This window comes from Alligator sinensis, unplaced genomic scaffold, assembly GCF_000455745.1.
Source record: "Alligator sinensis unplaced genomic scaffold, ASM45574v1 scaffold872_2, whole genome shotgun sequence".
In the NCBI taxonomy this organism is placed as follows: Eukaryota; Metazoa; Chordata; order Crocodylia; family Alligatoridae; genus Alligator; species Alligator sinensis.
The window spans coordinates 379,688-404,611 of NW_005842132.1; the positions used below are offsets into that span (position 1 = coordinate 379,688).

The 24,924-nt window shown below is 51.2% G+C and overlaps 1 protein-coding gene across 4 annotated transcripts in view; it reads left to right on the top strand.

Moving 5' to 3' along the window:
- The window catches only part of CCND3 (cyclin D3), a 65,022-nt gene extending 44,396 nt beyond the window's left edge, over nt 1–20,626 (top strand). The window contains exons 1-5 of one of the 4 annotated variants that reach the window (XM_006025041.1): nt 7–116; nt 2,256–2,471; nt 12,815–12,974; nt 13,816–13,952; nt 18,559–20,626. In XM_006025041.1, coding sequence (XP_006025103.1) covers nt 84–116; nt 2,256–2,471; nt 12,815–12,974; nt 13,816–13,952; nt 18,559–18,729 — 717 coding nt within the window. In that variant the 5' untranslated portion in view covers nt 7–83 and the 3' untranslated portion in view covers nt 18,730–20,626. Of the gene's footprint in view, nt 1–6; nt 117–1,420; nt 1,475–2,255; nt 2,472–12,814; nt 12,975–13,815; nt 13,953–14,624; nt 14,742–18,558 lie in introns of those variants that run through there. The other 3 variants (XM_006025042.2, XM_025205873.1, XM_006025043.3) reach the window with 3 other exon arrangements.
- The last annotated feature ends 4,298 nt before the right edge of the window (nt 20,627–24,924 follow it).

Genomic DNA, 24,924 nt, shown 5'->3' on the forward strand with positions numbered 1-24,924 from the left:
TGCAGAACCTGCTGAGCCAGGAGGAGCGCTATACCCCCCGGGTCTCCTACTTCCAGTGTGTGCAGAAGGAGATCAAGCCCTACATGCGGAAGATGCTGGCCTTCTGGATGCTGGAGGTACGGGACCGCACCTCGGCTGGGTCCCTGCTCCCTCCAGCTCTCTGTGCTCAGCCGCCGGCAACTTTCCAAGCCTTTGCCCGTCGGGGGTGGGAGCCCCAGCCCGGCTTCCCTGGAGCCCAGCTCCCTGGGGGGAAGCTGCTTTGGGAGCTGGGGGCGAAGGGTTTGGGGGTGCAAAAGGGGGGCAGAGCTCCACCTTGGGGCCTCTCTGGCTGCAGGCACAGCTGGTGGGAGCAGGGGGCATAAAACCAAGCCCCCCTTTGCCCCATGGGGTATAAGCAGCTATAGAGAAGGTGATGGGCAGCAGCTGGGATGCCTCCCCCTCCCTCCATGAGCTGCAGCAGGCAGGGGGGAAGTCCTGCAGGCAGTATGTGGCAATGCCTCTAGGGGTCCCCCTGCTCCCACCTCCTCCCTGCAACCCCGGCTGAAAAAGTTCCCTGCAGCATGCGGGGCCTTTGGATGTGCCTGGTGGATCACGGGCTTGGGCCCATCACGGAAGAACTATAGTCCTCCCTTAGGAGAGAGGCCGCAGCGGACGCATCGGGGCAGCTGAAGAGAAAACGGGGATGGGAATGAGGTCCCAGGTTTAAAACTAGTGGTTTGATGTGGGGGAGTGCGGAGCAGGGCACACTGGACAGTGCCCTGCAGCGTGTCTAACTGCTTGGAGAAGGGTTTGTCAGCGCCCAGGGGAGAGCTCGGCTAGAAGATGCCAGCCACCCACTTCCCCAAACACAAAAGCGAATGCAGCCCCCACCCTGCATGACTCACCTGGACAAGGAAAGGCACCAGAGCCACTTCTTTTCTCTTGTCTTAATCAAAGAGCGAATCGCCTCAATTCGGAAGCAAATGGGAGATATAAAATGTGGTTGAATCCAGCCAGTCATTCTCTCTACCGCACTGACTGTCACACAGTACCCAGTTACCTTTAAAATAAAAGAAGTGCTCAGCACTGCCTTTTCTATCATTGTTCTGTCTGTTAAAGCCCTTCCCTTGCCATCGTTTCTTGGCTGGAAGCTGGGTTGCGGCCTGATCCTATGAAGTGCTGGAGTCAATGACAGCAGAGGGCCCTCAGCTTCTCGCAGGATTTGTCCCAAAGAAACTTCAGCCCCTCTAGCTTCTGATTTTAAAGTGTTTGAGCAATTAAGACCAAATCCAGGTGCTATTGAAATCAATGGCAAAACTTGTATTGACTTCAGTGGCACCAAGATTTAACACTAATTTTTATGATGATGATGATAATTTTATTTTTTCATTACAGGGGGGAAAAATGCAAGCAAAATTAAACCTCTGAAGTATGAGCCTGACTTTATTTTTTAAAGAGAGTCTCTGTGCTGGGGGTTTATGTCAGCCTGTAAAAGGTACATAGGGAAGCAGAGTTAACATTTGAAAGAGAAGGATGATATTAGTTGCGGCATGAGGGAAAACCTCAGTATTTTTGTAGCTACGGTAAAAGAAGGAAGTACATTTGATCAGTGTTTCAGTGGTATAGTCTTGTGGCTAGGATTGTAATTCAGGACTCCTGGATCCTGTATTTGACCATGATACAAGTATGGTATGCACAGAAAGGAGCTAGGAGCTTGGGCAACTTGGGTTCTCTGCCATTGACTTTGTGACATTGGACAAGCCACCTCATTTGGGTACCATCACCCTGAGATGTCCAGCTCGAGACATGCTGGGACTCGCTTCAGAGGTGCTGAGTCCTCACAATCAGTGTGAGCAGGAAGTGATCAGGATCACTGGTAATCGGGCTATAGGCATCTCACGTCAAAGATGGAGGCAGTCACAAGACCTTACACACACACACACACACACACACACACACACGCGGAGGATTGTGGTCTCAACCTCTGCCTCCATTACACCCATGCTACCATTTTTCCTGCCTGCCATGTAAAGACAAGTAGTAGTGTTTGAAGGCATCGGGCTAAACTCTGTGCTCGTGTCCCACATGAAGTGTTGACGTTAAAACAGCAGAGAATTTAGCCCTTACTATTTAAAGGTCTTTCTGATCACCAGATATACAGCTGTACAGATGTGTAGTGTACCGTAATAATCAGAAGCTTTGAAGTCCTGCTGCAGATAGAAGCTGCTGAGTTCTGCACGTCTAAAGCCTCCTCTCCTCTACTTGTGTTTTGTTAGGTATGTGAGGAACAGAAGTGCGAAGAAGAGGTCTTCCCCTTGGCCATGAATTATGTGGATCGCTACCTATCTTCGGTCCAGACGCGGAAAAATCACTTGCAGCTTCTAGGGGCTGTCTGCATGCTCCTGGCTTCCAAGCTGCGAGAGACCATGCCCCTGACTGTGGAGAAACTCTGCATTTACACAGACAATTCCATCACGGCGCAGCAGCTCCTGGTAACCACCCCACCCTGCCTGATAGAGCCCTCACCTCACTCCCTGCTCTTTATAATCCTCTAGGTGCTGCTCCCTGGCAACATATGTGCATTGTGGATCCTGTCTTCCTCCTGTTTCTCCCATTCAGCCTCTTTGCTTCCTAACCCAAGTGGACACACTGCCTTTCTGAGATAAACCAGCACCTTTCCTCCGACCTGCCCCCCCTGCAGATGTAGTGGTGGTCTCCCATTCTGCACTCTAGATGCAGAATCATGACACTGAAGTTGTAGAAACCATTCTCTATGCTTCAGTGCACATCCCATCATTGAGCCTCATTGTGTCCCATGTTGGGCTCTGTGCCTAGCTTCCTTAAGTTAATGTACCACTGCAGAATAGCTCAGGATTGACAGCCCTGGAGACCAAAGGGCTCTGCAACAGCAAAAGGAGATGAATGGGGAAAATGTTGTTGGTGTGCACCTCTACCCTGACCTGAAAGGACCTCATCTCTAGGCAGGAGAGGAAATTTGACTTCCCCTTTCTGCCAACCTGTGGTCTTCCTTCTGAAATGGCCGATAAGATGGGGGCTGATAGCTGTGACGGGGCCTTTTAGGACCAACTGGTCTGCTCATGGGGAAACTGCTCTGAGGCCACCATTCCTGGTGCCACCACCAGAATGATGGGCTCCATAGCAAGAGGTTGGGAATGGCATGGGGAAGCAATGTGGAATTGCTGCTGCCTAGGGTTTATGGGCCCTTCTGGAGGAGTAATGTGATAGAAAGGAGGAAAAGCAGCTTCTGCAAGGTCTTGAGTTAAACCAGAAGTGGTCTCTCTTGCTTCCTGGGTGTCGCTTCAAGTAGCTTCTTATTGGACAAACGGGCTTGCCCAGGGTACCGGTCAGAAGTGGGGTTTGACACCTCTGAGTCAGTGCTGTCCACAGTGGGGGAGGAAATCAAAGAGTCTTTCTTTCAAGGGGGCTTCTGTGGTGCTAAAATTTACAACTCTCAGGAGGAAACAGCCACTTCAATTCAATATAATAAACATTCCTGGGGACGGTTTCTCTGATAGAATTTCTCAGAGTTAGTCATCAGCTGGTGAGTTTTTTCCTTTCAGGGTGGGGGTGGATGAAGATCTAACAGTGACTTGTCCCTGGGGTGGGGACTGAACCTACAAAACTTTCAGGTGTGAGTCGATTAGGCATTTCTGGTTTTTGGAGACCTTTTTTATGACCATGTTTTTTCCAAGTGCAAATGAGAGTTGGGGGAAGTTCCATCACCTGCTGGCTCCTTCGCCTTTACTATGAACGGGATGATGGTTGCTGCAGAAACACCAAGGGGAGAGGTTTTCAGCACAGATAGGTGGATTGTGCCAGACACGGTGGCCCAATACCAATGTTCACAGGAGCTGCAGGGCTTGCAGCTTCTTGGGATTTGGCCCTGTGTATAGCACAGCTCTTTGCTTGTGCTGCTGTAGGGAAGCATCCTGTTGGTCAAGAATACTCCACATGTGTGGGTTTTGCTCATAAAATAAAACATCATCCCTGACAGTACCTTCTGGACTCTATGGACATAACTCCCAGGGGTTTCAGTGGGCAGTGTGTACATGGAGTTATATTTCTGGATCAGGCTTTAAGCTGGAGGCTGGTATGCATTGGCCATGTGATAATGATGAGAATTTCCACTTGGTAGAGAGAGACTTGGTTTCCATTCATGGCCCTTCCCTGTGCCACCAAAGGTTGGAGATGCTGCAGAAGCAGCAGGCTGAGCATGTGGTCAGGGGTGGGGGGTTACTTACCAGTCACTTTCTGGGAGTGGAGGGTGCATTAGGAAGTCAGCAAAAGTGATCCAGAAGGGATGGAGAAGGGCCTTTTTTTCCTATGACTATGGGAGAGAAAGACGTGTCAGTCATACCTCAGTGTCATGTTTGCGGCTCTGGGTTTAGTCCTGGGGTAAAGTCTTCTGCCAGCCCTGGAAATCTGCTGTCCACAGAACAGGAACACAGGCTGCAGCAAGGCAAGCCTCCACAGCTTTTGCCCCCCCAGTGACCACTATCTGCACCTCTGACCCCATCTCCGGGGCTGAGAGGGCAGTTCAGCCTTCATGGCCCATGCAGTCTTTTGCATCTCTCCTGAGACCATGAATTAGTGGAGTTTAGTTAGTGCCAGTTGTAATTGTTTCTGTGATGTGGATACCTGGATACTAGGAAATGGACTTGATAACCACCTTGTGTGGATCTTTAATGGGTTTCAGATTGGTGCATCTGTATTTAAGCACAAAGGAGAATTGCTGTAATTTTGCCTGTGGGTTTGGCTGTTTTCAAATTAAATGTTGGAAGGCTTGGTCTATAACAGGCTTCACTTTCTGAAAGAACAGCAATTGAGCAGTGCCAAAGTGGGAGCTAGAAGTGTGCATTCCTTTGCAGTGAAAGAGGGTTTGACCTTGAGGTTTGTCTTTATTTTTAAGCTGAAAAGCTAATGGCTTGTCACTGTAGGACAGTTCAGATGTTCATGAGCAGAGAGCTGGGGCAAGTAATGCCTACATCCATCCCCGCTTTGCACGCGGGTTACATGTGGGAAGGGAGAAACAGGCAGTGACGCTGCCGGACTCCTCCCACAACCCAACCTCTGCTCACTCTTGGCACCAACATGAGATCCACTTGCAGGTGATTGTGAGAGCTTCCTCCCACTGTTTCTCCTTTCTTGTCTGTCTACCTAGGTTCTTATCTTAGCTCCCACCACCATGATATCGAGGTGCTTTCCCCACTGAGCAAAGCAAAGATGAACACTCCTGGCATTGACTGTTTGTCATTGCATTTCAGTGTCTGCTTGCAATTGGGGTTAGCAAAAAGAGTTTCGTCCTTGGCACCACCTTTGAGCATTCATCCTTAAGCTCAAAGATGGACTTTTCTTGGGAGTGGGAAGCCTATTTGTTATGGCCAAAAAAATAAGTCAGTCCAGGTGCATGGGCTTCTAGGAACAGTTGCCTTTAGTATTTGGGAGAACACAGTTTGCTTGAGGTCAAACAGAATGTGTTCTGGTCAATGTTCAGGTAGGGTGAGGTGGTGATTAGGGTCAGAGCAGTAGGGCAGCCTGGAGAAGGACTTCTGAAAGCCACTAGTTGAGAAAACACCCTGAAGGCTGTGATCTGAAAGTCATTTTGGGCCCCCATCCCACCAGCCCTGCTCTTGACAAGCTATGTAAGGTAGTTGGGAGCTGGCTGTACTATGATTTGCCACTCTGATGCCTTCTCACAGGCTCACACAATCCGTGACCTAAGAAGGGTTAAAAACCCTGGGGCAATGTTGGCTGAAACTCATGAGGTTTGAGACTTGACAGAGTTAATGCCCTGCTTACAAAACCAGAGAAGGAGCTGCTGCTTTCCTCCTGTGTGCTAATAATGTTGTGTACTTCTCTTCTTTCACAACCCTGCAGTGGGAGTGGGTGGGGAGGGGAAGGAGAGCTTCTTCATCAAGGTTCGGACAATGGACGCTTCCTGGCTTCTTACCATGGATCTGTGCCAGTTTGGCCTCGGGCTCACTCTCCCGGGCCTTGCACAGGAAGTTGGCTCACTTTCCCAGCAGGTTTACTTCCTCCTCTTGGAGAGGATGCCTGGCACCAGCTCAGTGCTCTAAAGAGGATAAATTAAAACAAAATCTTGATGAAGTTATTCTTGGTAGAAGGAAATGATGCAATGAGGGACTTGTCCACTTAAAGGAAGTTGGGTTTCCGTCAGGGGCGTTATCTAACCTACCTTTCTTTTTTTGCAGTGGCTTTTCTTGCATGTCCAGGGGTGGTACTTAGCCACATGATGGTTGGGGGGGAAGCAGTCATTGCGTGTCATCCTGTCCTTCGTCTTGATAATCCTTGGCTCCATAGTTTATGCCTTAGACATCTGCTTTGGCTATAACAAGTTTTGCTCTTCTCTGAGGTTACCCAATTCCTGTGTAGAGTCTGGTTACGACAAGAGGATGGTTTTGGCTCCCAAAGCAGCAACAATGCTTTCTAGCACCACAATTGCTATGAGGTTTCACAGGCATTAATTGTTTTTTGTAACAAGTGCATGTTTGCACAGTTGGGCTTGGGAGGTGAGAATGAAGATGGGCTAGAACTATTGCAAAGCAAAGCAATTTCAGAAAAAAACCCCAGCTGCCAGTGGCTTTGCAGATAAAACAGGAGTCCTGTTTCTTGCGGTCACCAGATTCTGCTGTCCCAACCTTGCAAAATGTGCTTCGGTGTCTAAGGGGAAAGAACCTACAGGCATCTCTGCTGATTCCCCAGTACAGGAGGCTGCAGTAACTTTACCTTCACTTCCCCGATTCCTCTTCACTGGTTGCTTTTCCCAGCTGCCCTCTCCAAAGGTTTATTACACCGGGCTTTGACTTTAGCAAGTCTAATTCCCCAGCTAGAAGCCAAATGCAGTAAGAATGTCAAATTGGCTAAGTTCATTTTAGGCAGCAAAGCAAGCAGCCGGATTTTCAGAAGAGCCCAGCATTTTGGGTGCAGAGCACTCTTGAAAGTACACCTGCATAGGAGCTAAACTCTTCTGACAACCTGGCCCTGATTCTCTAGGGACCAAACCCTTGAAAATCCAGCCCTTGGTGGAGAGAGAGACTTGTGTATCACTTTTGGTGTGCATGGCACTCTAGAGACCTTCAGGAAGACAAGCTCCCTTCAAGGATCTTAGAGCAAGGAATCCAGGCTTGGAAGATGCCAGAAATTGCTCCTGACCTTGCCGTGGCACATAGCCTGAGTTCTGAACAGGAGACAGGAGCAAAGCTTTAACCTGAGTTTCCTATTTGCAAATGGACTTTCATGACTTCTCATTTCAGTAGCGCTTAAGATCTGTTGCTAAGTGGGCTGGGTGGCTAACTGCAGCTCTGATGTCTCTTTCCTTTCTCCTTTTGAGTCATCTAAACGTGCATAGGAGGAGGGGGTCGGGCTGCCATCACCTTGCTTAGATCTGCTATTTTCAACGTAAAATGAGTCTGTTGTAAGGAGTGAACTCATCAACTTAAGGGACAGAGTCAAGTGTGAACGATCTTCCCTCTTGCGGAGCTAGAACAGCGGTGGAGAGTGCGCCAGATTCTGTTCCTCTTTGCGCATCTCCAACAAAATTGTTCCTGAGTTTGTCAGTTATGCTTATACAAACTCAGTGGAAGCAGTGAACAGGTGCCACAGAGGGTAGCATTTAGCATGTAGCATCTTGTTGCTGATGGGGTACACAACAAGGAAAAATCTCAATTCTGCTGTTGCATCCCGGTACAAATATGAAGGGCCATGAGTGAATGAAAGCTGTACATAAGAACATAGGAAGTGCCATACTGGGTAAGACCAATGGTCCATCTATCCCAGTAACCCGTCTCCGACAGTAGCAAAAATGAATGCTACAGAGGAAGAGCATTAAACCTCTAGAGTGATCCATCCCCTATTCAACCATCCCTGGCATCTTCCATTATTGGTTAAGAGATGTCAGAGGAAACCTCTCCAACCATTCTGTTCAATAGCCATGAATGAATCTATCATCCATTAATTTATGAAGTCCCTTTTTGAACCTGGATGTGCTGTCTGCCTCCACCACCTCCTGTGGTAATGAATTCCATAAGTTAACTATGCATTGCATCAAAAAAATGCTTTCTCTTGTTAGTTTTAAACTCATCACCTACTAATTTCAGGAGGTGCCCCTCAGTTCTAGCTGTATTTGCTCATGGGAGTTCACTTGAGCAGGAAATTACTGATACAAGGCCTTGGGGAGTGATATCCTGGAACATGGCACTTTGGTGTCATTTTCACACAGGGAACAGATCATGGAAGCTGCATTTTTAAAACCAGTGCAGCAGGGAAGGACCAAGAGCACAGATTGTGCTAGTGAAGAAGCCAGTGGGGTAAGGTCTCCATGCGTAAGAGTCCCAGCAAAGTAGCAGATGTTCCGTCCATGGGGCATCTTGTAGATTTGGGGCTAGGCTTTGTTCTTGGGCAGAAGAGCTGTCTGGGAAAAACCGTTCTCTCCCAAGAGATGCTGGACCAAAGAAACCAAAGGCAATTTTTCCACGTGCTTTGAGTCTGTTCTTTTTATTTTAACCAGAGACTGAGTCAACTAGATGCCAGGCAAAGGCCAGGAAAAGGATGTTTGCTATCTCAAGATGGTTCCTGCTGCTGCACAGTAGCTGTTCTATCTGTTACAGCCATTTTCTTCTGCTTCTTCCAGTGATCAAGTGATTCAGAAGTTCTAGCGCCTGGCTCAGAAGTTGGAAATCCCTGGGGTTGTTGACAAGATGCTTTTATTTGGCAGGGAGGAAAGAAGCTTCCATGAGCCAGCTCCTGTGAGGAGCTGAGAATCTGCAACTCTTGTTGGTCTCTGCAAGAGTTTCCTGGTTGACAGCATCTCTCAGGATAAGGCCTTTAGTAAGGAAGAGTTGAGGACTCTGTTGAGCCTCTCCGCATTCCTTACAAAGTGCTGCTTCCTTATCTGCCGTGAAAGGACTGAGATATCAAGGTAATCCATCCGGATCAGGGCTTGTGCGGCAGAAGAAAAGTGCCCTCTGCACACTCCTTAGTTTGGTCTATCCAAAGAGAGCTCCGCTGGGATACCCAGCTCTCTGTGGGCGTGCATCCTTCCCATTTGGTAAAAGCATTCCCCATGGTTGGACAGGCTCTTCTGTCTCCTGTTTGCAGCGGGTGCATTTGGGGGCTTTTTAGTGCTTGGTGGAAGACACCAGATTGACAGCCTTGGAGGCTGTAGTCCTCAGCATATAACAGTGGTTCTAAATCTTTTTAGACACCAGGCAACCCTCATTAGACTCGAGGCACCCTTCCGAAAATGCCAGCTCAGCTTTTGCTTGTTTCTTGACGGCGGAAAATGTAATAGAGCAATTCTTCTCTTGCAAAGAGCTCAGAAAGTCCACAGCAGGGCAGAATGTTTTTGACACTCTGGATCCCTATTTGAGATTTCAGGGTTTATCTTATGAATCATGTGTAGGTGTCTGCACACCTAACAGTGCCACTAGTGTGTGGCACCCCAGAGCACCTGTAAAAAGGATCTTCTGTCAGCCTAAATGAGAAATACCGGTATACAGGCTCATAAGTTTCAAGGCCAGAAGGGACCTTGAGCTCACTTGGTCAGTCCCTTTTATAACAGCCTAGGGAATGTCATACTGTACCTGGCTCTGTCACCTGTGTTTGGCTGAAGAATATCTTATTCATCACAGAGCAAGTATGGTAGGCGTAACTGTCCTGCAGACTGTGCCCTCCATGTTCCAGCCTTGCAAAGGTGCCTTAGGCTTCAACCATGGCAGATGGCATGCAAGGGAGTCTTCTGCCCATCCTTGTGACAGTGACAAGACAAAGGTGCTACCTGTACTTTGGACTCTTGTTCCCAAAGGACCTGGACTAAGACTCAGCAATGTCCTTTCATGTAGTCAGGCAGCCCGTCACTGATTACCTGAATGGTGTTTGAACTAGCAATCTGGAGATGGAGAGCTTTGTATCCCCTTCTCAGTCTCCTGAGCACCTCCTATGAGGCATTTTTCTGCATCCTGCCACTATGATCCTTCAGCGTGGCTAGGAGCAAAGACCCTCTTTCCAGATCTGAGCCTAATATTGCCTCTTATACTCTGCATCCCAGGTCATTTTCTTCATTGATGTTAAAGTCCTATAGATTATGGTCCTTTTTTTCTGTTTACTCTTCCTTTTTTCCTCCATGCATTTGGATAAAGAGCATTTAAGGGACACGGACTGTCTCCAACAGTTGGGTAGATGTTATTCTTGCTTGCTGTGGAGATAGAAAGCAGGCTGCTTGGGATGAAAGCCTAGGAAATCCATTCTAGTAACAAAACAAAAAAATCCACTGGCTGGAACAGTACAGGCTCTGGAGTAACATTGCAGCCAGACAGCAATGACACTGTGCAGCCCTTGTAGTGAGGCACCCAGAGAAGGTTGAGCAATGCTGTAGCTTTAAGCAATGCAGAACGGGCATTGTTGTGTAAGGGGAAAGGGTGGGTTCTTTTTTTTTAAAAAAAATTAACTAAGACAGATCCTTTTGAAATATCAATCTCACTTCTTCAAAACTGCTTATCCTGGTAGAATTGGTTACCCCCCACTTTGCCTTCTCTGAGAGCAGAATCAACCTCATCTCCTGCTACTTAAAAATACTCCATCTTCTGGTAATTTGAACCACACCCTGAACTTAATCATCAGAAGTAGGCCTGGCAGGGAGCTCACGGGGTCCTTTATAGGATGAGCCATCCCAGTGCCATTCTTGCTGATGTTTCACTGTCCGGTGCATAAAAAACCTCCAGTGATGGAGATTCCACAATCTCCCTTGAGGACTCCAAGCCTTTGCTTTACTGTCCTTCCAGCTGGAATGTGACATTCAGAATTGCAAATAAAATTGGAGTGAACGAGGGGGCAATGCTGTTATGCCTGTTGTACAGAGAGGTACTGAGACCCTGGAGAACTAGCGTGCTGATCCTCAAGGGTACTTAGGGGCCTAACTCTCATTGAAATCAATGAACTCTGCAAGTTGAGTGAGCTGCACCCAAAGCAAATTGCCCAAAGTCACGTAGAAAGCCAGTAGCAGAGCAGGGAATTGAACTGCTGGCTACCGCTCTAGCCACTGAGCTGTTCTTCCTACTGGTGCAGCTATGGAATGAAATCAGCCAGTTTTAGAAGGACCATCACCCAGTTGCTGCACATAGGCTCCTGCCACAGACTGGTTGTGCTCTTTAGCCAGCTGCTGGCTTGCTTAGTGCCTCCATTTCCCTCTCTGAAACAAGGATAATACCTAGCTCAAAGGACTTGTTTGGAGGAGTACCATGCAGGGTCCTGAGGGGGAATGATCAACTGCAGTTGCACCTGAAACCCAGCAACTCAGAGGGAATTGCTGGGGACATTAGTGGGATCAATCCTGATGTTTATAAAATGCTTGGAGACCAGCGGGCAGAAGAGGCCATGGAGACACTAGGCATCAATGTTATAAAGGGTTCCTGTCTTCCATCTGCTTTCTGGGCCTTCCATGTTTGGAAACAGCCCTTGCAGCTGCCTCCATTCCTCCCAGGGGCACCGAGGCAGGACAGTGTGGAGGGGTGTGAGGAGGGCAGAGATGTTAGTCTGCCCTCCCCTGATAGCAAAAACCTGCATGAGCTGTTGCTTTAATGCAACCCAAAGAGAGCGGGAGATGGAAATCTGCACGGACATTTCAGCATCCTGTGGAAGAGCAGGGCTTTCCCTGGAAGTTGCTGGACATCCTTTTCTGAGCTTGGCCTGAAGCCAGTCTGGTCAGCTCTTGCAAGCCAGGCTGGGTCAAGTTGGCTGGACAAGGGACCCCTAAGGAAAGGCAGCGGTGTTGTGGGTGGGTGAGTGAGTGAGGGAGGTGCTGGGTTGGAAGCCAGGGCCCTTTGTGCTCATTAAGATCTCGTACTGTTCATCAGCAATAGACAAGAAGGAGTGTTAAACTTGGTGGGGTTGGTCAGAATCTAATCTGACCAGAGCATAATTGGGAAAGTTAATTACCTCCCTCCTTAAACGAAGAAAATAGCACATAAGGGCAGGTGTGGAATGGCTTCTGCTTCCTGGCCTAGCAGAGGCTGCATTTTGCTCGCTTGTGAGCGCAGAAAGTGGTTGTGGATGGAAGGCATGGTGGTTAATCTCGTGTCCGTCTTACTGTGGCAGGTGCCATTAGCAGCCATGAGAAGCTTGGTTGAGTGAGGTATGAGTAATCTGCCTGAGTTGACTAGGAGGGCTGAGTTTCGTTGTCTCATTTTCCATCTCCCTGTTTCGTCCATTGCTATAAGGTTTCAGGGCCACACAGAGCCGCATCCTATGAAAACTGCTGCAAGCTTCAAGTGCAGAATTTAGCCCCTTTTTGCTGCATAGCCATAACCCAGGAATCCTGTCCAAGTCTCTCTGCCACCCTCCCCTGCCCCTTCAGGAGTCCCTGCAGCAGGAGACCTAGGAGACAGAGCAGCATGGCAATGGGGTGCCTACACCCTAACTATCCTGCTTTGCTGCAGCGTCCTGGAGGGGTTGTTGCAGCAGGGTGGTGAACAAGGGAGCTGGCAGGGCTGGTCTGGTATGCACCAGGGAGCAGATGGATGGCTTCCTCTTTTGATTCCTTTACACCAGGCTGCATCTATGTGGGCATGGATTTGCCCACAGCTGCAGACTGGAGGCAGGAACTTTGCTTCCCTTCCAGCAGTTCTGACTCGTGGGGGGCTATGCACCATGACTGGCCATTCCCCCAGCACCGTGCTCATGTGCCCCTGAATCTTGCTGATATTTTCTGGGTGGATGAGTACTTTCTGCCTTGAAGGGCCTCCCTCTATATGTAATTTTTCTCTTTCTTTCTCTTTCTCTCTCTGTCTTCCCCGTTCAGGACTGGGAGGTTCTAGTTCTTCAGAAGCTAAAGTGGGACCTAGTGTCAGTGATAGCGAATGACTTCTTGGCTCACATCCTCCATCAGCTCCCAATTCCCAAGGACAAGGTGGAACTGGTGAAGAAACATGCGCAGACCTTCATTGCCTTGTGTGCCACAGGTGAGCAGCAGAGGAACAGAGCCCCTGGGCCTCGTGAGGGCAGCCCAGGCTGGAAGAAAGGCTGATGTTTTCACTGACTGTTTAACCTTGGGCAAATCACATGGGACTTGACTCCCTAGAGGTACTGAGCATCTGTGTCTCTTGAAATCAAAGCCTCCATCCCTTACAGTAAGGCCCAGAACTGCCCAGTGACTGTTTCCCCCTCTGCCAGATGGAGATGGGGACTCTTGAAGGCCTGGGACTTCATGTTTGTATGATACTTGGCTGGAAAGTGTCATGGGAGGGCAAAGCAGCAGCGAGCCTTTTTTTGCACTGGCTAGAGCCAGGCATGGGGCAGTCGACTCTTCATGGAAGTTACTACTTGTCTCACAAGCTGTATAGACTCGGACAACTCCCCAGGCCTCTTGAGTGGAAGGGGTTGCACTAAAACACTGCTCCAGAGGGTGCCTCACACCCTCTACCCCACTTTGCTCTCAGCCCCACTTCTGCATCTTGGACAGCATGAGTACGGTTCTGGAAGGCTCAGCTGGCAAAATCTGGTGGGGGCTGCTCCCTGCAGCGTTTTCCCCAAGCTAATCCTAAGCCGCCCGAGCATTGTGGCTTTCAGGACTTCCCTGAGGAAACTATTCCACAGCCAAGCAGATCCTGCTGGGGTTTTTTGGATGGGTGGCTTACATTTTCCTTGGCTTAGCTGTGCTCTGTTCCAGTGAGTCATACCAGCTGCACCACCCTTTGCCTGTCCTGCATTTCAAACCCCCTTAGCTTTACGTGGGTGCTGCAGTCCCAAGCAGCTGCGCTCACAAGACTCCTTGTTGTTTCTTTCCCTGCCTTGGATCCCTAGATTACACTTTCACCATGTACCCTCCATCCATGATCGCAACGGGCAGCATTGGAGCAGCCATCCACGGCCTGTCTCTCTTCCCCCCTACTGGAGAGGTGCTCACAGAGCTGCTGGCTAGCATTACCGGCACAGAGTTGGTAAGTGTTCACTCAGGGGTCCCTTGCCAAAGAGATTTTGGAGTCAGGAGACAGAAAGTTCCTGTATGTTTTGCTGTGTGTCCTCCGGCAGTTCATTTCCTCTGCCTCAGTTTCCTCAGTGGATGTCCCAGCAAGGCCTGCTCACTTTTGTAAAGTGTGTAGAGAAAAGGTGTTTTATACTGCAAACAAGTGTATTATCTCTGCATGGGCAAGATCCTGCAGAAACCAGCTGATCAGACCACTCTCTGTGTCTCCACTGTGGGGTAGGAAGCCAGCTCTGAATCTGTTTAGGGGTCTAGATGTGGAATCCAAGCTGGCAAGCAGCCTGCGGGCTGCAGGGGATCATCACCGAAGGTCTATTACAAGTGCCACATTGGATTACAGTGTAAAACTTGATCAGCAGGTCCCAGGCCTCCCAACAGAGGGGCAGGAGGTGGGGCATCAGGTGTAGGAAGTGTGTATGGGGTCGGGAGAAAAGCCCGTCATCAGGAGTAGCCAAGAAGGGACAGGGAGGATAGCTGTTTGAGCAGGCATCTGTCAAGCACCATGACGGGGCCCCAGTGTCTAGCCCTGAAGTATCGAGTTGTGTCCCTGAAGGCTGTGGGGAGAGGCAGGGGACTGGGTTATTCTCTCCTGCTCAGGCCTTGGGTGTAGATCACTTTTATTCTCCAGTTTCAGGATAAAGGTGTCAACGCTGCCACCCCATTAGTACCCCTCGGAGTAGAGAAGAGACAGGGATCAGCTGGAATGGGTAGAAGGCATGTTCTTTATTGAGGCTGCTGGATGCAGACAGATGCTGTGGCCGTCTCCAAATCCCAGACTCACAAACTCAGCCAGTAGCACCTGGGGTCACGATTTAACATTTCCAGAAGCCTTGGCCTGGACTCGGCAGTCTTGGCAGGGGGTGGACAGTGCTAACCAACCAAGTGCAGTAAGCCTGTGAGCTGCAGCCTCCTGGGGCCCAGCTTTACTATCTGCCCCACCCCTCCTGTGGGTCTGGCTAGTGCTGTGGCTAGCTGGGATCACACGTGTGAGAATCTGCACTGATAAAAGTAACAAGCAAGGCTGTCATGGGATAGAGCATGGAAGCCCCAACTCCTGCCCTGCCTTTTCCTAGGACGCTGGCTCCAGCTGCACCCCCCAGCCCCTGCAGTTTGTGACCTGCAGTATGGTGCATGATTGCTGCCTACTGAGGCTGGCCACCCGGTCACCTGATGGCCCAGATCGCTTTCACAGCAGGGTGGGGAGCATAGAGCCTTTGGAAAGCAGGCACAAAGGGAGGCGTCTGTTCACCTGAGCAGACAGGTGTTAATGGGATCAGGTGGACAAGGGTGGAGGGGACCAGGCTCAGCATCTGCTCATCTCGTCCAGTGTCCGATTGCAGCTGCTCTGAGCACAAGCAGGAAGGGAGCCAGAACCTGTTGGGCATTCCAGGACTCCGTCAGAGCCAGACGTGCTCAGAGCCAAATGGCAGGGCTCAGAGGGGCTGTGACCCGCCAGCATCTTTGGGGAGAGGATGAGGAGCTTGGACTGGGATAGCTCCGGGACCCCTTCTACAAGTACGGGGCCTTGAGAGCCTTCATTCGGCCACAGACCCTTTGGTCTTTTCATCTGCCCAAGCTCTGAATGCTTGGACGTCCCTGACGGCAGTCGGGGAGCTGAGAGAGGGATCATCGCAGCCTGGCATTGTCACAGAGTCGGGCTGGGGGGTGGTCGGGAGGAGAGAGACACTTTCTTTGCTCAGCGGTTTTTTGTTCAAGTTAAAAAGTCGCTCTGAATTGCCTGCAGCCAGCTGCTCGCAAGCTGCTGCGGTGAATGGGGCAGAGGCTGAATGCTGCCCTGTGAGCAGAGTTAATTGAAGCCGGCAGAGGAGAACAGGTGGGAAGCAGGGAGGATTTCAAAGACATGCAGGGGGGAACACAAAGGGAAGATCAGAGGGCAGTGGAGCTGTCAGGGCCGAAAGCTGTTACCAGGCTGCACCCCCCCTTTGCCGGCCCCTCTCCTGCAACCCCGGGTGCCAAACACAGCCTTTGCCCCCAGCTCCCCTGGTCCTAGTTTCCGTCTTTGGACCAATCGGGGCTCCAGAGCTGACATCTTGAGCTGCAGACATTATGATGGACCAGCAGGAGGAGCCCTTTGTGCCACATGGGTAGAGGCGTTGCAGAAAGACCCGTGTGCAATTGGGCCCCCTGGTGCTAAATGCTGTACAGCCTCAGACGCAAAGGTAGCTTTTGCCCCAAGGTGCTTGCAGTCTAACCAGAGAACGGTATCCCCCGAGCTCTCCGGGACACGGTTCCAGCACCGAAAGCACAGGAGAGATGTTTCATCCTCAGTCTCCTAGGTTTTGACCCCGCCGTTGATTCGCTGCTTGAGTTTGGACGACTGCCCCCTCCCGCCCCACCCAGGGTTTGGTGCCCCCCTCAGTTCACCATTGAGCAGCTGGAGGAGATGCTCGGAGGGCACTCGCAGTGCTCTACGGTGACTCCAGGAGGTCGCAGCATGACCTGTGCCACTTTAATCGAGCCACCTCTGCTGCCAGGGTGGTAGATCCCTGCCTGGGGCTGGTGGCGTCTGACCCAGCAGGGTACAGGGGAGGGGGTCTGCTCATCCTGGCTGTAGTGGGACTTCATCCACGATGCAGGTTCTCCAAGGACTCGGCGTGGCCTGCGTCCTCTTCAATGAGTGCATGCTCTCAAGCGAGCAACTCCTCCCCCTTGTTAGGGGTTGCGTTTCTCCACCCAGCTGCCTCCCTGAGTACAGATCCATCCCCTTATTTCCTTCCCCATTCCCTTATGATGAAGGCCAGATCTCATGCACCTTTCTGATGCGGAGGAGCCCCAGAGGATGAGCTCCTCCCTAGGACAGGCAGAGCAGGGACAGGGCAAGTTCCCCCAGGCCTACTCTGCCAGTGTGGAAGGCCCTGGTACTGGGTGGGATTGGTGCAGCTGCTCCGTCAGTCACCTGCGGATGAGTCGGTTACGGCTGCAGCAGCTTTCATAAGGTACTGCCTTCAGTCTCGGTTCCTCAGCAGATGGGCTCAGAGAGGGCTTCTGGTCACTGCCGACCGGCCCCAAATGTGACCCAGCAGCTCCAAGGCTTTGTTCCCCTCCCCACCCACCAGAGACGCAGCTCTCGTGCTGGTCCCCCTCCTCCTCGTCCGTGTAAGAGCCCCGATAAGGACCAGAGTGGCTGTTGCTGGGGCCCTTGCAATGCAGCTCTCCTCGCCTCATGGCTGCGGGTAGAGGCCATGCTTACTGGAAATGACTTAGGGAAGGGGAGGTGGGCGTTGCTATTTTTGCTTGCCACATCCTCTGTCAGTTTCTAAGAACCAGTTGTGGATTCCTGGTAAGAGATTTGTGAGGGTGACAGACTCTTGTGAACAGAGATGGCCCCAGGGGCGTCCGGCCTGGATCCGGCCAGCGCCCCAACCTGGCCTGTGCAAAATGCCACCTTCCCTCATTAAAGCGCTCGGGCAGAGCCCTCGAGAGAAGGCAATCTCTGCCCTTTAGAGATGCAGGAGTGCTGCTGCTGGGGTAGCGTGAGTCACTGCTCTCGAGTGTCAAACTGCAGGAGTTTCCTCATGTGCCTCGGTTTGGCTGCGGGGAGGGGTGCGCTACATGCAGCTCTCAGCTACCTAAAATCCCCTTTGCTTCTGGTGTAACTGGGCCGGCTTCCCACGCCTGGCTCTGGAGCGAGGCATGCCAGAGGGGTCACTGGGTGGTGCAGTATTGGGTTCTCTTGAGCTGTGGGGAAAATTGGATGACGGTCCCCAAAGGGTCAGCAACATGCAGGAGGCTTGCAAGGAGCCGCGGCCTCTTAGCAGAACGCAGGTGTCCCCTGACCCGAACTGGCAGCTGTGGCATCCCTCAGATAGGGACCGTGCCTGGAGTCTGAAAGGGCTGGGTCTGCTCTGTGTGCTGGGCAGGGAGCTGAGTTAAAAACAGATTTCCTGAGTGATCTTCTCTCATGCAACACACAATAGGAACTGAAAGGCCAGGGCCTCTGGGTCTAACTTAAGTCCACAACAAGTGCCAGATCCCGTGGCGATTTGTAGCCAGACAAAGCCTCGCAGGCTTTGGGCTCTGACAGAGGAGAACCGTGGGGCAGAGCGTGGGTGCTGCGATTGTTGGAGGGTCCAGGTGATGCAGCGAGTTCCTCTCTACTTCCACTGCAGAGTGGAAGAGCTGCTCTCATGTATTTAGGGGACGGGTGCAATTCAGTAGGAGCCAGCATCCATATTGTCCACGTCGGTAAATCCTGGGGCAAATTCTATTTCCTCTCCAAGCAGAAATGATGGAGGAACCACCATGAGACTGTGGTGCTCATGCTCACAAGTTGTCTTTCCAGTGACATCTCCTGATACCTTTCTGTGGTGGGGTATGTAGTGAAACAAGGAGCCTGGTAAAGCAGGGAGGTGGGAGGAGGCGTCTCTGCAGAGCTGTCTCTAAAGAATAAACTCAAAAGGAGATTGAGAGGAGGACCTGCCTGTCCCTTAGATGGTCAGAAAGCCAGTCCAGGTTTGGCTCAGAGCCGTTAGCAGGGCTTTTCTCATTTTCGAGAGACCAAATGGAACTGAAACCGCTGATTTTTTTTCCCTCTCTCACAGGACTGTCTGAAAGCTTGTCAGGAGCAGATTGAAGCAGCCTTAGCCGAGAGCCTGAAACAGGGCTCCCAATCCTCGCAAGGGTACCCCTCTACCAAGACTTCTGCTTACCCAGACAGCCAGGATGGCAACGTTACCAGCACGCCTACAGATGTCACAGACATCAACCTGTGATGAAGCCCGCCCTTCCTGAAAGCCACCCAGCCCCATGAGAACTGGACCTTGCTCTGGAAACTGTGCGACCTTCTGGTTCCTACCGTGCCTGTTAACTCCGTCCATCTGAAACACACCAAGGATCTGGTCCTCATGCTAGATGGGTGGCAAAGATTTCCTGCTGTCCATCCATCGGCCAAGCTGCATTAGAGAGGGGTAGGAAGGAGAGGTGTTGGTGACCCCTGAGGAACAGGGAACCAGGTGGGTCTTGGAAGCAGGTTAGCAAGTCATCATGCAGCAAGCCACTGCCTATATGCTAACTGGCCTCTCCAGGTGGCAGCAAGGGGAATCTTTTCATGGTGCTGGGGTTAAAAGGCAGATCAGGAGAGGGCAGAAAGATCTTAACTGCAGTTTTAAAAGTTCCTCAGTTTGAGTTCATCTTAAAACTAGTTCACAAGTCTTTGCTGCCTAGGGAAGAACCTCAGCCTTAACCAAGTTTAGCCTTTTTCACATGCCCGTTGCGTGCCTGGTGAGGGATAGCTCTGCTACTATATTGATTTCCGTGACAAAGAAGCATTTGTCCAATACAAAGCAGCCCCCAGACCATAATGCTGCCCACTGGCTTGTTTTGTGGGCAAGATGCTGGGATTAACCATCAATTAATAAACCACAGGAAGGAAAATAACAGAGGCATGAAAATTCTTGTCCTAGCTGCTCAATGCCAGGGTGCTTCTGGCTCTCCTTTGGAGGAGGGTGTAGTGGGAACTGCTGCCATAGACTGAGGAGCAAGTGTGTGGCCTAATGTTTCCTGGCTTTGTTTTGTTTTGTTTTTTTTGCTTGCTTTGTATAAGTGCTCCCTGTCCTTGTGGGCTAAGTCTTCAGAGCCAGTCACTAAGGTAAAAAGCCCTTGCAACAGCTAACAAATACTCTTGGCATGAGGTTTGGGGCTGGTGCGAGGAAGGATTGTAGCCACTTCACTTAAGTTAACTTTGCATTCTGCTGTTTCACAAACATGCTTAATTTATTGTTAAATAACTGCTAGGAATGGGGCTGTGGGGAGGAGGAACTTCTCAGTTGGACGGTAGGGATACCTTCCAAAACAATACATGTGGCACTCTGTCACCCCTCTCCACTAACCCACTGCCACAGGTGCCATGCATGGAAGTTGGTTAGTTAGCTCAGACATATATAGATATACACTGAATGTGCTGCTAAACTCTGAGGCGTGCATTAACTCTTCCAGGGGACTTCGAATCTATCCCGAGAAACCAAGAGAGCCCGAGAATTGCATTGCCCTTTATACATACCGTACAATATATATAAATTCTGCTGAGCAGTCTAGGCAAAGACCGAAAAGAGTTTTGTGTTTTATTGTTATTGTTGATGCTGTTTGTTAGTTTTAAGAAAGTATTGAAAAAAATGCTGCTTTTTTGACCCTAGTTTTCCAGGTCAACATGTTTTAAAGACCATGAGACTCCGTCTGTGAAGGTGGGATGTAGAACATTGCTGCTTATCACAGTTTCCAGCCCACAGTGCACAGCTCATTTTATGACTGTGTCACCCTCCGTTGGGGAGAGAGGGACAAGAACACAAATAACTTCCTTCCAGTTGTTGGAAAGAGTCTTGTTTATCAGGTGGAGAAAGCTCAGGCTGCTTTTTACTTTCACTTCCACCTTCCTGACATGCTTAGCCTGATTTGCCAAAAACAGAGCCATCTGCCATTGAATTCTGCTAACTGGAAAAGTTAGGAGGAGCAAGATATCAATGTTTGAAACCTGTTCAGTACATAGCATAGAAATATATGTTATATATATAAGTCTTAATTTAAAATAAGATGGCTTACTGTACAGGAGGCTCATTGCTATACAAGAACAAATGACTTTATGATGTTGCAATAAAGTATTTAAAAAAAAAAAAAGTTGAAGCATCTTAAGTTTTGGGGTTTTTTTGAAAGCTGCTCTTTCTTATGCAAACATGGCCCTGCAGAAAGAAATCTAAATCCTTGCCTAAGCACTTTCCACAAACAGAACAGCAGCTTTTCTCTCTTCCTTTTTGATTACTAACCCAGTGGTAGTCACCCCAATCATTCAGCCTTAAGCTGTATCCACACTGCAGCCTGCTGCTGCTGTACTTAACAGTGACAAGGCTACAGTGGTTAGGGTCCCTGGTGCCAACAAATGGAGTATTTCTGTCCCCAGAATTACACCAGCTCCCCCAAAGGACAGAGGTGCCATCAACAGAAGGTGCATTTTTCAGGCAGAGCTGTGTTTGTACCCAAGCAGGCACAGCTACATCAGGTTTGAGGCGTGATCTTTTCCACATCCCTTGCCAATGCAGCTCCACCAACAGGACCCTATAATGTAGATGTAAATGGGCCTGCAGCCAAGTGACCATGGTCTCTCAGGTGTGTGTTAGCTGGCACTGCCATTGTCCGTGGGGTGATTTACAACCCTTTATACCCCTTGAAATCTCTCCACCAAAATTTTCAATCTGGCCAGAGCCCTGCTGTGCCAGGGAGAGTACACACCACCAAGAGGAGTCATCTCCCCATGTTATCACTTGCTGGCTCCTCTAATGGAAGGAGATAATATCAGGAAGCATGGGAAAACACAGAGCCCGTGCTCGGCACGCTGCCAGCTTGAAGTAGATAGGCTCCAGGCAAGTTGATTTCTGAGCGGCTCCAGAAGCAGATTGTTAAACCTGGCACCTTAAGTGCCCTGTTCCTGCTGCCAACAGTAGCTACAGAAAGCACTACCGTACTGCCAGGCCCGCAGTGCTGCAGGAGAGGCAGCTGGACTCTCAATTTGGGGCATTTACACCTGTGCAATCCCATTCACGACAATGGGGGCTTGGGCACTGGGAGAACCTGGGTACCAGCAGGGTCAAGATGCTGTGCACTGAGGAAGCATGCAGGAAGGGAAGGACCCAGCCTGACACTTGGTGCTCAGGCTCAGTGCAGGGCTGGCAGGCTGATTTTCAAGCTGCAGGTGCATCAGCTCTTGAGCTGGATGCAAAGGAAACTCCAGCAGAGCTTAGAGAGATGAAAGAAGAGTGTGGTCCCACCTGGAGAACCGCAAGATCTATTGGTGCCGACCAGTCCCAGCAGGGATTTCATAGATTTCATAGACATTAGGGGTGGAAGGGACCTTGTGAGATCGTCAGGTCCAGCTCCCTGCCCAAGGGGCGGGCAGGCAGTCAGCCGGGGTCAGATCACCCCAGCAAGGTGAGCATCCAAGTGTTTCTTAAAGGTATCCAGAGTAGGTGCTTGCACCACTTCTGGGGGGTGTCTATTTCAGACTCTGGAGACTTGACGGTAGAGAAGTTTTTCTTGTGTCCAGTCTAAAACAGTCTTCCAGCAGTTTGTGACTGTTCGACCTGGTCTTCCCTTGGAGTGCCCCGGTGAACAGGCATTCTCCCAGTTCCTGATGCACCCCCCAGACATACGTACGAGTTATTTCAAGACAGCATCACCTTCCTGCCACGCTAGCTCACCTGAGTAGCTCCTCAGTGAGAAGCGAGGCGAGTCGCAGCTTGGAGCGGAGCGGCAGCCACATGAAAGCTGAGCTGGAGAAGGATCAACCCCAGATGCTTGCATGAGCTTAGTGAGGGGAGAGGCAGAGTGTGGAGTAGCAAGGCTGAGGTGACAGGAAAGATGGAAGAACTTAAGTGAGCATCTCAGACTGGCCCAGAAGGCAGGTGGTCACAGCTATGGGGAGTGGGTCCAGGCTGGGGGACGGCAGCAGACAGAAAGGGCCGCGCTGCAGCAGAGGACAGGAGCCTGGGGCTGGCAGCCAGAGCCCCAGGAAACCCCAGTTGACCCTTTAGCAGCTCAGCAGGGCTGTGGTGTCACACTGAGGACAGGAGATTTCCCTTCTCTCAGCTCTTTGCCCTTGGGGATTTCCCCCTTCTGAGCAGCAGGGACAGCCCAGCTGCTTTCTCACGCTCCCCTCAGCGCCGGCCTAAGCCACGGAGCATGCTTTCCACAGAGATGGCCACGATCCCGGGTAACAGCGCGAAGTGAGCAAGGGTGCAGGGCTGGTTTGGAGGCAGACTCGGCGCCCACGCAGCGCTTCCTCCTCCCTCGCCTGCCTGGTGACAGCCCAGCCCGCAGGAAACCCTCAAGCGTTCTCAGCTCTCCACGTATCTCCAAGAGCTGATGCACTACACGCTTTTCTGCAGGCTGTGGCAAGCGGCCCTGACCTGCTGGCGAGGGCCCTTTCTTCCTGCCAGGTCCCCTGCGAGAAGGCAGTGAGCACAGCAAGTGCATAAGCCCCCTCGCAGGCCAGCTTCGTGCTCTGAAGGGCAGCCCTTGCAACCCCAATAGGACTTGCCAGGCCTGGCAAAGCAGCATCTCAGGCTCCCCACCACTGCAAGAACCTGAATCCAATCTTCCTGCGGGGCCAGCACCGCCCCCGTGACACAGGTGAGATCACATGGAAAGAGTCAGCGACAGAGAACCACGAGTCCCCCTCACATCCCACCCCCAGATTTGGTCCACCTGACTGGAAAGGGGCTCTGGGAACCTGGCAGGGCCAAGACCCCTCCCTCTCAATGCCTCCCGGGCACCCAAGCCCCTCTGCCCTGCCTCCATCTGCAGGCACCGCTCTCAGCTCCATCTCCCTCCTTGCCTGACAGTGCTCTGCCACCTGGCGGTGACAGCCCAACTTTCCTTCCCACAGCCAGGGCCGAGGCACCATCGGGCAGAGGAGAGGTTACCCAAAGAGCAGATGGGACAGAATGGGCCATTCGGGTGGAACGAGGGCTCCAGCTCGTCCCCTCCTGCCTGCCTTGGGGACGTGGCAGCCATTGCCACAGGAGGCCCAAACAAAACCTGCCTTCACTACAAGCCCACAGATTTGCCCAGATGAACGCATCTGGATGTAAGAGATGAAGACCGCCACACTCAGCATGGTGGACAGCGGCTTGGTCTCTTTTAAAACCAACGGAGCAGATGCTAGCTGTACGTGGGAATGGGCAGCTGGACTTTTCTTGCACACACTTGTCCTCTGGCCTGACTTCCCAGAGCAGGCATGAGAAGTCACTTTGGGAACTTGTTCCAGTGTGGACCTGCTTCCAACTCACTTGTGACTAGGCGTGAGTCTAACTGGGCAGTAGCCACCTCGGGGCCTCCCCATGCCTGTACGAAGGTATGTCCTGTCCTCTGCCACGGCCTCCCTCAGCTAAATTTGTACGGTAGCCTGAATAGCTGCCGAGGTGGAAGGAAAGAGAGCATGGCCCTGCTGACTGAAAGGTCAGAGCCTCAAGCGTGGCTGGAAGGCTGTGGGACTAGGGGTGCTCAGTGTGCTTCAGGCTTGGGTGTTTAATGGCTCTGGTAATACCAGAGCCATGGGCCTTGAAGTGGAGATCAAACCAATCATTTTAACGGAGTCCCACTGCCTGCCTAGCCCTTGGGCAGTAACAACTTGGAGAGCAGAAAGCCCCAAGAGCTCCATCCCGCTCAGCACTCGTTCTCTGTCACAGCCACCCCCAATCTCACCGCTCCATAGCCCCCCTTTGGAGGTGAGCATGGGAGGAGTACTGTCACAACCATGCAGGGTGGTAGCAAGGGAACCTGCTGGGAACATCATCTACCTTACTTGTAGCAGGAAGCTAAATGGCTCACCCAAGCTGGTACCAGTGGCACAGGCTAAATGAGAAGACCCTGGGGTCCCCGAGTGCCACATCACATCCCCCACTGAACCCACTCTGAAACACCAAGCTGCCTGGTTTCACCCTTCTGCCACAGCCCCTTGCTCAGGGCTATTAATTCCTGGCTCTGATGAAGCTCCTGTTCACAGAAGCCACCCAGAGCACTTTGGCGTGAAGCAGTGCAATTGGTCGGCTCCATGCAGAGCACTTCCCCTGCGATGGCTCGTGCTAAACACTGCCGAGAGCTCTGCTAATTGGGTAGCAACCTCCATGCTAGCAAGTGGCGGTCCTGGGGGGTTCTGTCTCAGCAAACAAACCTGCAGCATTAGCTGGGTTTCCCAAAGCTCACCCCTCTTTGGATCACACTGTTCCTCCTGCCATGTTCACAGCCGCTGCGCTCATTCACTGCACTGCGCTGACTACCTCAGCCAGGGAGCGAATGATTCTCCTCTGTAAACACAGACACGGCGCCTCAAGGACACTGCCCGAGAAGCACGTGGAAGCAAGGGCAGCCTTTGCAATGAATCCTCAGTGAAATAAAAGGCAAATCCCAACAGAGGAAAGAGT